Source organism: Suillus discolor, assembly GCF_016758755.1.
Source record: "Suillus discolor strain FC423 chromosome Unknown F5147scaffold_31, whole genome shotgun sequence".
Taxonomy (NCBI): Eukaryota; Fungi; Basidiomycota; class Agaricomycetes; order Boletales; family Suillaceae; genus Suillus; species Suillus discolor.
Genome location: NW_024541278.1, coordinates 243,098 through 256,079, shown reverse-complemented (window position 1 = coordinate 256,079; position 12,982 = coordinate 243,098). Strand labels below are relative to the sequence as shown.

The following is a 12,982-nucleotide window of genomic DNA, read 5'->3' as shown; positions in this document are numbered from 1 at the left end:
ATATTTCTCAAGTGACCGGTATTAGTTTACAGGGTTCATTGGTTGAAAGCCAAGGCCAGATGGCAAAGGTGGGAGGAGGAACTGAGTTTAGTCCAACATGAGATGGGTTGGACAGTGAGCTGGTTTAGATATAAGGAGGAAGAGTGGCACAGAAGATACAAAAAATCTGTCAAGCCTGGGCATCAAGCATATGCTCATCAACAGATGTGCTTGTGGGGAAAATTTGGATCCGAGGCTGAAAATTCATTCAAGGAGAAAATGATAGTAGTTACATGATTGTATCATTACATTTTCTATTTTGATGGGGAATGCCAATTGAGCCTTGATCTTGTAGGATGGTCAGGGTTGTTCCACTGTAGTGTGTGCAGACTGGCCGACCTATCAGGGGAAGGTTGATTCAGACCGGCCGACCATCATACAAGTCGGCTCATTACTCATCTTTTTGCTTGTCCAGAGTACCCTTATTCCTCTTCTAACTCTCAAGTAAAGCTCCCCTATTTCATTGCATATATGTCTCACCACACCAAACTCTAATCCATGACCTTCAATCCAGCTGCTCAAAGCAAGTTTCCCCACTGCTTGAGGATCTTTGGGTCACCATCTTTTTGTATCTGCTTTCATGCTCACATCCAAGGTCATGTGTGACAACACTTACTCCAACAAATCCTAGAGTATTATAGCCCAGAGTATGTTCCAATTGCGAGAAATCAATCAGATGGAGGGCAAGATGTATCAGTATCTGGAGTGGGAACTCAATGTGGATCTGGTCAGTTTATCATGATGGAGTTTCCACTCCAGATACTGATACTGGCCACTCACTTGGTATGTGACAGATAGCCCGGCCGGCACATGTCTACAGGTGGTATATTATGGCCCATTACCATCAGCCTTGGGGTGCGGCCGGCCTCCTTCTACCCTGGCTATTTACTTGGTATGTGACAGATAGCCCAGCCAGCACAGATATACAGGGGGCATATATGTTCTGGCCATCATGATAAACTTACCAGATCCACATTGAGTTCCCACTCCAGATACTGATACATCTTGCACTCCATCTGATTGATTTCTCACAATTGGAACATACCCTGGGCTACAATACTCCAGGATTTGTTGGAGTAAGTGTGTCACAGATGACCAGAACATATATGCCCCCTGTATATCTGTGCTGGCTGGGCTATCTGTCACATACCAAGTGAGTAGCCAGGGTAGAAGGAGGCCGGCCGCACCCCAAGGCTGATGGTAATGGGCCATAATATACCACCTGTAGACATGTGCTGGCCGGGCTATCTGTCACATACCAAGTAAGTAGCCAGGGTAGAAGGAGGCCGGCCACACCCCAAGGCTGTGGGCAATAATCAGGCAATAATGTTGTTATGATGCATCAATTACCTGTAATTGTAGAAGGGTAGTGATATATCTACACCTGTAAGCCCTAGACATAGACACATGATGTATCAATGATATATTGGTACCTGATATACCCAGACCTTGGACTACAACTGTGAGAAGATGATACTTCACCTACTGCATCACAATACATCACACATCTCAGCATTCTAATTACTCGAATATACCTGGAAGTGTCAGTCAAGTGATATATCAACTTTCTGGTAGGTTAGTAGAAAGTTTGGCACATGATATATCACCTTCCACCTTGCTGGTCATTGTATTAATATATCATTGTGATGTATCCTAGCACCCTAGTGTGAGCCCCAGGTTATATATCATCCTGCTAGCTATGTATCAGCCCAGCTGCATATCTGGCCGGTGACTATGTACATGGATCACAAAAAAATCTACAGCACCGGCCGGCCCACTTTTGCACTATCAGCTGTGCATCTGGCCAGCCCTGAAAGTTGAGGGTATACATGCTGGCCAGCACTGACCATATGTGTTGTGACCACAACTCAGTAAGCCCAAGTTGGCACACTGGCCAGGTACAAGCTGCATGTCTGGCCGGTGACTATGTACATTGATCACAAAATATCTACAGCACCGGCCGGCCCAATCTCAGCATGCACATGTCGGCCAGCACTTAATATACATGTTATGACTACAGCCTGGTTAGTCCTACTTTGGGCACTGGCCGATAGCAAGGTACGTCCAGTGGCCGAGGCTGGCTGGGACACATTCTACAATCATTTTTTATGTCCGGGGCACCGGTTCTACGTAGGGTCATGACTGAAGTATGTGACTGCATGGGTATACCCCCGGGTTTTTGGTGGGTTTTGAGTATCTGGGATGGTAGCCCTTCATTCTGCGACAAAAACAAAAAAAAGTTTATGCAAAATGATCCAGGATTGGCTGAGATATTGCTAGTCCAACAACTCAGGCTAAATCTTCAAAGCCCATCCCTCCACACATCAATCTTTGCAAGCAAGTCATGATTTTGCGAGTTTTTTGACATTTTGAGTACCCACCTGCAAAGATTGATATGTGGAGGGAGGAGCTTTGAAGATTTAGCCTGAGTTGTTGGACTAGCAATATCTCAGCCAATCCTGGATCATTTTGCATAAACTTTTTTTTGTTTTTGTCGCAGAATGAAGGGCTACCATCCCAGATACTCAAAACCCACCAAAAACCCGGGGGTATATCCATGCAGTTCCCTAGCGACATACACTGTGACGTTCTGATAAGATATAAAGGTAACAAATTGAAAAGATGTCGAACTTGCACTGTCAGGCAGCCTTACTCTGTCCTGTGACTCCTGCCCCTCGCTTTGTGGGTGAACCTTGTCCTGCTGGACCATCGGCCTTGCGCTTTCCTTTGCCATCAGTTCCCTTGGCGGCAGGTTTGGCAAACAGTCCTTTAGCAGCCCCAGATGTCGGCAGCAGCCTCATGGAAATCAAACCTGTCTGATACACTCGAGACCCCTTGGGACGCCTCACGTTGTCAGGAGAAAACGACCAGCTGTGCAGCCAGGTGAGATCCCCATCCATTGCACCATCTGACACTTACAGTCGCAAGTTAATATGCACAACCACAGGCACCGCAGATGTGATCTTAGGCAATGACACGGGTATACCCATGGGTGTCGCCAGTGTCACCCGCACCCATACCCGCAGATATACCCACACCCGCAACGCGGGTGCGGGTTTTATGGTGGGTTGGTAGGTAGCGCACCCACGGGTGCACACTAACATAGTTGAAAAAAACAAAATGTAACTACAATTAATTCAACCTTATTCTATCCCATCCATCCTCGAGTACCTCGTCAGCATCACCATCAACATCGGGCAATGTAGCGACTTTCGTAACATCTTCGTCCTTGACAAGGTTCAAACGGCTCCAAGCGCCGAGGCAGAGTAAGGCGCGTGTTGACTGCGCAGACAGACGTGACCGAACATGAGTTAAGAGGAGCCTACCGCGGCTGAAAAGACGTTCAATGTCGACTGATGTAGCTACCAACAGTGTCAGAACAATCTTTGATAGTGAAAAATTAGACGTACCAGGTATTGTCAGGTAATCGAGTGCCATCCGCGAGAGACATGGATAAGATGAGCGGCGCTCATGCCACCACACGATAGCGTCGGTAATGTGCTCAACATCAGCACTCAGGTAATGGTCGAGCTCGTTCCCTAAGTCGATGGATTGGGGTGGTGCGAGCGCTGACATATGGTCAAATATATTCTAGAACACAGTGAGTAGTGAGTGGATGGAACAAAGAAAAACAAACCTCGCACGAAGAATCCACCGCCGATTGAGCAGGCCCATCAATCGCCATCTCAAGAGCATTGTCATCTTGAATCTCCATGTCCTGGTAGGACCGCTCAAACTTGTCATGGACCAGGGTTTCTGCGGTGTTGATCCAATCTTGCTCCCAACCGGCAGACTTGAAATAAGTCAGTTTATGATGAGGGTGCAGGACTAAAGAATAGTCAGTGTTCATAGGGATGTTGTAACTACTGAGTGGGACGGAAGAACTTACTCATGGCAATCCTGTAGACCTCTGATGTATCGGTCAGCTCATAGTATCGGTCCAAGGTCTTCTTTGCGAGTTGAACTGCCGCATGAATTGATGGAGAATATTTCGTGTTGCAAGAATACTTGGTCATCCGGGTGTCGATTAAATCCATTGCGGGTATAACGGTTGCAAGATTAGGAGTTGATCGAGAGAAGAAGAGGGTAGCATCCTTTAGAATCTTAGATGCTGGTGAGCATGTTTGTGTTTGCTTAGTAAACAATCATAACACACCTTCAAGACATCATTTATCTGTAAGTTTGGTGATACAGTTAGTAGTGTTTTTGAGAATTGTTGAATGCATGGTAGCTTGTTAGTGTTGTTGTTTTTCCTTCTGTTGGTTGGTATCATGCTTTAAGATTAAGGTTCGCACTTGGTACAGTATCAGAGTTATATAACATTTTGCTTACATACCCACCATAGGGGTACGGGTATGGGTGTGGGTACCCAAAGTGCATACCCCCACCCACACCCACGAGATACCCACACCCACAACCCACGTGGGTGGCTGGCACCCATGACATTGCCTATGTGATCTTCTGGCTGTATTCAGAAGGATGGATCAACACCCCTGCAGCATCGCGAACGTCGGGAACCGTGACTGGCACGTCTTCAATCCCGTAGAGTTCAATGGCTGACCGATAGAGGCCCTGTGGGTCCGGCAAATCTTTCACCGTCCAGTCCGTGATTCCTGTCGCATGTCGGCAGTCATCCACCCACCTAGTAGGTGGCTACTCACCTCGCACACCACTATTGGTTGTCTTCTTTTTCTTCGGCGAGAAACACTCTTTGATGACATCTACACCAAGCAACATGAGGCATGAACTAGTGCAGTCCAATGGTAAGCTTACCTGCAGTGAATCTCACTTCCGTGTCTAGGGATGTATTCAATGTTTAGGCCACCGATGCATCAGGCAGGAGCGACATACTCTCAAAGTCTTCGAGGGAGAACTCGGGCACTGCATCCTGATTGGCCTCGGATGCATCCGGAAAGAGGTGGTCGCTGTGAATGATGAACTGGCGCTCAGCCCCAAAGTCTGTTCCGGAGCTTCGCATGAATTGGACGACTTCCCTTCCATCTACAAAGCATGTGAACAGTCTGTTCTATCTCACTAACATTGGAGACTTACCCACCTTCCTCCCTTTCTCACATTCGCTGGCAATGTACATCAGAGTGTTCTGGGCCTTGATGCTGCAATTCACCGCTTCTGTAGGGTAGGTGTCATCCAGAACTTTGAGCTGGAATTGAGCCTTGGCAGTTCGGATGTCCTTGATAACAGGCTGTTGCGTCGATCAGCATGAGACATGGCCTGCCATAGCAAAAGATAAACTAACCTGCTTGAGAGCTGGAAGAGAGAAATAAGGGTCCAAGTGAGAGTGCATGCCCTCAGGCTCGAGAATAGCAGGAAACCACATCGTAAAAGGATGTCCGTTCTTGTCACACCATTGCTCACTTCAATTCTTGCTGTCCCAGAACCGAGGGTTGTTGGTCGTCGCCAAGGTCTGGATAAGCTCAGTGCTGGCAGCATCAGGCTCAGCCACACATGCAAGCAAGGCTTTGACCAAGGCCAGTGCCAGTGTAGACTCGGAGGAAAAGTCATTGTCGTCAAATACTTCAGGAGCAGACATGGTGTTAACAATACTTTCAGAATCTCTGCTGCCTTTATGCCACCCTCCAGGTTCAGTTGAACGTGTCATCCACATCCAGACCTGACTGATCACAACAAAAATTGCTGATAGAGGCGCCCCTGTTTCATCTGCCTTTCAAAAAGTGAACACCCACAACCAAAAAATAATAATCACACCGATCAGGATTCAGACATATCCGTGCAGTTGGATAACAAGAGCGAATGTTGCTGATATGGTTGTCATGTGAAAAATGCATAACCGGCTGAGTAAGCACAGCGGCACAAACAAATCCTCAACCCATTCTGGCCACGCCTCATTGGTTTGGCCCTGGGCTGCTCCACACTGACATCAGAGTTAAATTCACGTGCCTGTCCATGTCCCAAGCTGCAGTTCACCAACAACTTGCCATCAGTCATGCGCCACAGTGTCAAAGACCCTCTGGACGTAGAAATCCAATGGATGTTCAGCCTTAGCATTTCGGACCGTCTATGGAGAGAGGGCGAAGCCAGGCAATCGCATGCTCCGCCATTCATTATATTCCAGGCAGACACTGACAACCCACTGTGCTCGCTGTGCCCTTCTTCACCGTGCCCTCACATATCGTGTTCAAACGACACGGTCACTCCTGCCATGTCTTCGGACAGATTCTATGCTACTATAGAGACCGAGGAAGCACCTTGCAGTGCCATTCATATTCATTGTCTCTTCGGAGCCACAGAACTGGTCAGTCTGCCTGTTCACTTCCATCCAGTTCTTCCCCTGATCACACCACAGTGTCATGACTGCGTCACTCTGACTACCACACAGCTTGCCATTATGAGCTCAGTGAGGACTTTGCAAGGCACAACACCCTATGGCGCACCGCCAGACACCTTACTCGGACACCTAGTTGCACTCACGCATACAACTCCAAGTGAACTGCTGTAAGTGAGGAGGCTCGTTCTCAGTTGCATCTAGCTCATACTCTGCCTATTATTCACGGGCAGGTCAAACATAGCATGGCTCCTCAAAGAAGCATATCTATTTTCGCCTTTAGACGACGGGCGTTTGGTAGCAACCCCTCCTCTTGCCTGCACTGAGCAGTGGTCATGAACCCGGGTTTCCCGTCAGTCGGGCTCAGTTTCAACCTCTCGTGCCTCGTGTCATCAGTCATGCAGGTTCCTGGTAGCTCCCTCAATCGATGTATATTAATCCACCGTCCCCTCTCAGAAGTTTATCCAATACACATAATTGATTGCCTGGCAGAAATGTAATCCCCAGATGAGTTCATCATGTGAATCCAAATGGCACATTCTAAGTGACTGGGATGAAATGCATGAGATTATCACATGGTAGAGCCTGCAGTTTCAACTCAATTGTCACGATCTGCCAGCCAGATAGCGCAGCCAATGTCACTAACAATTGTCACCAGATCATTGGTGAAAACAGCCCACAATCAGTGATCGATCAGACCTTCACTGCCACTCGAGTCAGTGGACAGGGTCAGATCTGCGACAGTATTCAGCACATTGACCGAAGCCCAGTGAAGGGAGTACCCTTATCATGCTGTCATATCTCATACTGGGCATCTCATGGAATTAACTTACACCGGAAACATTTAGCATACCCCCACTAGACCCAAAATATTGCCAGCCAAACTCACTCGACATGTCCTCTACGTGTAAGTTTGTGCCTTCTGAACCCATCAGGCTTAAAAGTTGACATAACTGCCAGTGTTCCAGAATCATTCGCTCCTGCAGACGGTGTACGATCACCTTCCATTGCTCACTGACTTGCTGGCCCTCAGGGCGACCAGCCTCAACTGCCGCCATGTTGGGACACCCATCATCACCCAGCGCTTCGATCGCATCGTTGGACCCCTTGTCTGTCAAAAAGTTGATGAGTTGCGTCACATGATGCATGCTTCACAGGCAGTCATAACAGGATCTTGTGCACTGGATATGCTGACAGGCGAGCCTAGTGTGCGCACAAATATCAACTTTATCGTGCCCTATGGTCGCAGCACAGTTCTGTACACCTTCATCCTGGAAAGTCTGAAATACCATCGGGTCACTCCAAACAGACGGGCACATGTCAGCTTTGAAAGTACCATTCACACTTTCGCCAGGTTCCAGCAAGGTTACAACACCATCACGGTCACCGAAGCCACACCACGAGGCATCTTCAAGGTCTTGATGGCATCCCCGACCACAGCCAACATGATCATTATGACAGCAGGCGGGCTTGCTGCGTTTTACCCCAAATGGACCCTGGCGGGCATAACCGTGACCAACCACACTTTTATTCAATGCCTTCCAGTCGGGTGCGTGGCTCGTCCACCATTTTTCCAGATTGAAACCATGACCAAGTTTCTAAACGGACCATGCGGCGTGAGGTGTCCCACACTATGGCGCAATATCACTCAGCGGGGCTCGCAATCCCTTATGTTGGATTGGGATAGACGATACTCCCTAGTATCATTTGCTATGCGCTCTCAGACAATGTGGCGTCTGTCTGAGCACTGCGGAAATCCGGCCTGCATGCACAACCCCTTAAACAATACACAAACCGCACACCTCCCCCCCAATCCCATGCCTGCCAACCAATGGAGCATTTGTATCCAGGAAGCACACATTGCAAACCACTTTCTGGTTAGTGTGATTAGCAGCCACTCAACTAGCAGGTCTGATACCCAGCCATGTACAGCCATACTGTGGCAAAATTCATGGCCTGCTGTACACTACAAGCGCAATCACCCCCCATCTTGTCGATGTACCTTTCCAGGATGGGGTCACAGAGCTCACCAATCTCTCCCAACTTCAGATATTGCATTGGGTGGATCAACTCGGTCCTGACAGACATGTACTTACTAGTGGTCGATTCCGCAAGACTTATCACACCTATATGGATGACCCGGAGACACTGAACATGTACAGCTACACGTTCCATCGCGAACACACTGCGATGCCCTCGCCCCCGAATGCAATGATTCATGAACTAGCGGATATCACATCCAATGAGGATGATGTGATGGGCAATGTATTGGTGGTGAAGCACCTGCGAGGCAGCAAGCACGATGTAGTTGACTGTTCAGCAGAGGACATTCAGTGCGTAAACAGCATCATCATCAGGTAGGCACATATGAGGGTCATGACCGTACATGGCTGACAACCCAACAGCTCAATTTCTCAGTCCGAATTTTGGACTTAACCTCACCAATGCTGAATGCGTGGAGTTCATTGCTAATGCATGTATATATCAGCCTCATGACTAAATAGTGAGAATACTAATCTCGTGGTGCTCAATCATTCGCAGTGCAGAGTTATGCTCCAATGTTAATTTTTGTTTGACTGAGCCCTCGTCGACAACTAGAAAAACACAGATAATCAATATGGACGAGCACTCATTGTGCAGTGCATCCGGCTGCACCACCAAATGATAAGCTTTCGAAGTTGCAGAACGAGTTGAGACACCTCGCCGAAACACTCCTTTCTCGAGAAAATCTCAAGCATGATTACATTCTATGTAACAACAGGCAACTGAGGGGGTGCTCTTCATCAGGACAATTACATTAGGAACTGCACAAACTACAACACATTTGCCTACACAATCAGGTTCCACTGCCTGCACCTGAAGTACTAGTACCATTCCGCATAATTAAGTCCATGACGTGGCCTCTGCCTGACACGAATGGTGCGTTCTCGAGTTTCATGGCCTCAGAGACCAGGCGGGCTGCGAGATCTTCTGTGTAGGCATAAATTATGGCCACACTGATGTCGTTGGCTAAGCTGCGTGCCATGTCTATGCAGGTGAGACCAGGTTGCTTCATGGAGACTCCCAGGAAGACATACCTGCAAGCATCACGGGCATGTCAAACAGCAGATCGGGCGCAATCAGCGCGCCAGCATCTGCCCTGGTTGGAAAGTGACCACCTGACCCCTGGATGGTGCTTGTCTTTTCCACATGGAACCTTGGCTTTTCACTATCGCAGCGTTCCACTAGACCCAGTGAATAGTAGCACACGAGGTGAGAGAGAGGCCTTACCAAAAATGAACGCCCCCTCTGCATCGAACAGATCAATGAGCTCAGCTACTGACGGTGTGATCATCTTTGGTTGCTTGTGAGATACGTGAGTTGCTGAGGAATGGGTAGGAATGAACTGACCAAACACCATGTCAATTGATAACCGTTTGCGGACCCTCCAGCAGGCTGGCGGTCGTGAGCAATCCTTTGATCCAAGTCTCAGACAGGATAGCCACCTAACAAACAGGTGAGACATTCATCACAGTGTGACACCAGTTCAACCAAATAGTCAACCAATCGGGAGGAGAATCAGTTCGTCCGTGCCACGTCGCCTCTGAGACACCGTCCACCAGACACTGAGAGATGATGGCAAGCATGGCGCGCTGTCAAATACGCAGATGCAAACATGCGTGAAGGACAAACAATCAGAGACACATGCCGAGTGAGCTCTCCCGGTTCCTGAGCAATACGAAGAGTAATCTAGATAGAATGCCAGCAAACAACAACTCGCAATAATGAAACACACATTGAAACTGGAAACAAACAAGGGTGGTGGACTCCTCATCATCTTCAGGGAATGATGGCATCCATGCACTGTGCAAACGATAGCTGTCGTCGCGTAGCGTTGCCTAGACGAGTCACATGGAGGTGGACGTAATGCACACGCTATGCTCCCTCGCCCATTACATTTGGTGATGGTGCTGACAGGCGTGAGGAGGGTGGAACAGCCATTGATGTCGCCAAAAGGAAAATGCTGGGCACTGACGAGAAATCTGGAGGAGTGTAGTCTGTTAAGGCGAGAATGTGTCAGATGAAAGACTGGTGGCGGAGTGTCGATATGATCCACAGCATCAATTGTACGGTTCTCAAACTTTCTTTCAGACGAAGGCAGTTCAAATGATGCTTCAAATGCGATCAGATCAGAAATGCTGGACACGGCCAACAGTCGCCAAAGCTTCCATCATTCATCGATATCATATTCAACCTCGACTTGGCATCTGTAGGAGAGCCGCTTACGCCTGTGCATCAATGCAAGCCAAAGCCGTGAGAAGATGAAAGTGTCTAAACTCCACCGTTTGCTTGGCTCATGCGTCCTACTGTCTTATCGTTGACTGAGCACGTGTCTCTCACATCCAAACCACCCACAGCTTTATTCGTCACAGTCCTCCGAGCAACCACACATTTCCATTGGGCGCGCACGATCTTTCACGATAATAACCAAGACATCGAGTGAGTGGATGATTGAGACTCAGAGTCCACGTGTCTGACCGCTAATACCTTTGGCAGATACCTCAAGTCTCCTACCATTAATGCAGACCTGCCCAATCCTAGCTTCTTGCATCCCGATGCAAAGCCCGACAGTGGCATCTTTGTATTAGATACATCCGACTTATTTGCTGCACTGGAAGGCGAAGGAGGTCACACCAGACGTTTGCTAGAGGATAACCTATGTAAGTCAACGATTCGCTACCGACGTCATCCTTTTCCTTTATTTGAATTTACAGAAGCAGAGAAGTCGTTAAGGTCTCGATCGAAACTCCACGGACTGCAACTTGTGGATCAGGCCTGATCCCACCGAGGCAGGACAGCTAAACCGGACTTCAGTGACCTTGATGCGGACTGTGCGGCCAACAGTACCTACACATGATATCCGTATTGGCCGCATTCCAAAGGTATATAAGATGTGAGATGAGCCTGTCCTACCCTGTGATCCCCTCCTGGCTTCTCTGGTCTGAAAAGGCGCGCTGACCGTGCGTGGCTTGCTTTCCATAGACCTGACTGTGGTCTTGCAAGCCCTGTAGTTGCGACGGAGGGAACACCCACAGTACGTACACGCGAAGTCCGTATTGGCCGTTTTCCAAAGGTGTATAAGACGTGAGACGAGCCTGTCCTACCCTGCGATCCCCTCCTGGCCTCTCTGGTCTGAAAAGGCGAGCTGACCGTGCATGGCTTGCTTTCCATAGACCTGACTGTGGTCTTGCAAGCCCTGTAGTCGTGACGGAGGGAACGCTAAACACCACTGGAACCACTGATCACAGCTATCCCTTAGGGAACGACGGGATAACCTATGTAAGTCAATGATTCGCTTCCGATGTCGCCCCATTTCCTCACAAAAACCAGGGCAATTTGTAACCCAAGCGCACCTCTATCTTTTTTTTGGGGCAGAGCTTGACGTCCCTCGACTCAGTCAAGCCATAGGGATTCACTTGTTTCAATAGCACAAAGTCGAGGATCCAGAAAGTCAGGTTGTCGACGATCTTGGTTGTAGGACTATCTGGACAGACTCGACTCATCGATCATCATGTTTTACTATCTTGCATTGCAAAGTCTATCGAAAAAGTCGGTTTGATTGTAAACACTGCCAGGAAGTCCGATTATATGCCCTAAATTGGATTCGATCTTGGGTTTCTTTGCTACTCTCTCCATCCAGTGTCAACTAGAATCCTTCTATCCCATTTTTATATCCATCGCGTGCAGCCAGCGAACTGCCAATGCGGTGATGGCCCTATTGGGATACAGATAAGTTTCAGAGCGGGATGGTGAAAGTAAGCACCCACCTGTGCACGATCCCAGATCACTGAAGCAAATGGGATATGAACAAGTGCAAGCCATGTGACCGAGCACCTCCAAAACCAGCATCCCTCGTAACCATCATTCCATCTGTAAACACTGCCAGGAAGTCCGATTACACGCCCTGGCTTGGAATCGATCTTGGGTTTCTTTGCTACCCTCTCTCTGTCAACTAGAACCTTTGCAACCTATTTTCATAACCATCATGTGCAGCCAGTGGAGTGCAGGTCTGGCGATGGCCCCAATGGGATACAGATAAGTTTTAGAGTGGAATGGTGAAACCAAGTACCTACCTGTGCATGACACCAGATCACTGTAGCAAATGGTATATGAACATGTGCGAACCACTACCCGCATGTGAGGTCAGCAACGAAGATGAAGTGAAGACATCATTTGCGAGACAATGCAAAGCAGGGAGGTCCATGGTAGATACTCCACCATTTTGGCGGCCATCATATTGCCACACATGACCCACTGCATCCACCAAGCGGGCACTAAAATGATAGTTGCCCAAGTAGATAATGCCATGGAGGACATACTCCACATCCTGTGATGTCGATGGAAACAGCACAGGACAGGACTGTGGGACAACTTCCAATGTCAGAAGCGGCGGCGGGCATTGGTAAAAAACATGTGGCTGCACTGCTCCACCACAACCATTGCAAGAAAGTGAGCTGTCCAGGGTCCAAGACAATATGTTGCATTCAGCCTGCAAAAATGTTCTGACCCAGGTCTGGCTGGAAACTGAAGATGCATCTACTGATCCAGTGCGTGCATCACCGATGAGTCTCTCCCAAGTACTGTGGTTACATAAGGTTG

At 48.4% G+C, this 12,982-nt stretch overlaps 6 protein-coding genes across 6 annotated transcripts; 3 read left to right on the top strand and 3 right to left on the bottom strand.

The window, feature by feature from the left end:
• Positions 1 to 42: 42 nt before the first annotated feature.
• Positions 43 to 276, top strand: F5147DRAFT_577835 (uncharacterized protein; the record flags this gene model as incomplete). The annotated part of the gene is made up of 1 exon (XM_041431419.1): positions 43 to 276. A coding segment is annotated over one exon (234 nt), but the record flags the coding sequence as incomplete, so codon positions are not given.
• A 4,822-nt stretch (positions 277 to 5,098) lies between these two features.
• F5147DRAFT_544246 (uncharacterized protein) lies at positions 5,099 to 5,416 on the bottom strand (the record flags this gene model as incomplete). The annotated part of the gene is made up of 2 exons (XM_041430297.1): positions 5,099 to 5,242; positions 5,297 to 5,416. Coding segments are annotated over 2 exons (264 nt in total), but the record flags the coding sequence as incomplete, so codon positions are not given.
• Positions 5,417 to 6,220: 804 nt separating this feature from the next.
• Positions 6,221 to 8,704, top strand: F5147DRAFT_653322 (uncharacterized protein; the record flags this gene model as incomplete). The annotated part of the gene is made up of 8 exons (XM_041433768.1): positions 6,221 to 6,313; positions 6,398 to 6,513; positions 6,926 to 7,058; positions 7,206 to 7,250; positions 7,312 to 7,452; positions 7,501 to 7,892; positions 8,031 to 8,220; positions 8,276 to 8,704. The coding sequence occupies 8 exons, from the start codon at positions 6,221 to 6,223 to the stop codon at positions 8,702 to 8,704; spliced, it is 1,539 nt and encodes a 512-aa protein (XP_041292274.1).
• Positions 8,705 to 9,179: 475 nt separating this feature from the next.
• Positions 9,180 to 10,324, bottom strand: F5147DRAFT_774285 (uncharacterized protein; the record flags this gene model as incomplete). The annotated part of the gene is made up of 8 exons (XM_041441584.1): positions 9,180 to 9,370; positions 9,421 to 9,567; positions 9,614 to 9,686; positions 9,734 to 9,778; positions 9,838 to 9,975; positions 10,028 to 10,072; positions 10,138 to 10,221; positions 10,280 to 10,324. The coding sequence occupies 8 exons, from the start codon at positions 10,322 to 10,324 to the stop codon at positions 9,180 to 9,182; spliced, it is 768 nt and encodes a 255-aa protein (XP_041292273.1).
• A 355-nt stretch (positions 10,325 to 10,679) lies between these two features.
• F5147DRAFT_802637 (uncharacterized protein) lies at positions 10,680 to 11,162 on the top strand (the record flags this gene model as incomplete). The annotated part of the gene is made up of 3 exons (XM_041443301.1): positions 10,680 to 10,822; positions 10,880 to 11,043; positions 11,101 to 11,162. The coding sequence occupies 3 exons, from the start codon at positions 10,680 to 10,682 to the stop codon at positions 11,160 to 11,162; spliced, it is 369 nt and encodes a 122-aa protein (XP_041292272.1).
• A 1,311-nt stretch (positions 11,163 to 12,473) lies between these two features.
• On the bottom strand, positions 12,474 to 12,701 carry F5147DRAFT_577739 (uncharacterized protein; the record flags this gene model as incomplete). Its single annotated transcript, XM_041431409.1, has 1 exon — positions 12,474 to 12,701. A coding segment is annotated over one exon (228 nt), but the record flags the coding sequence as incomplete, so codon positions are not given.
• Positions 12,702 to 12,982: the final 281 nt, after the last annotated feature.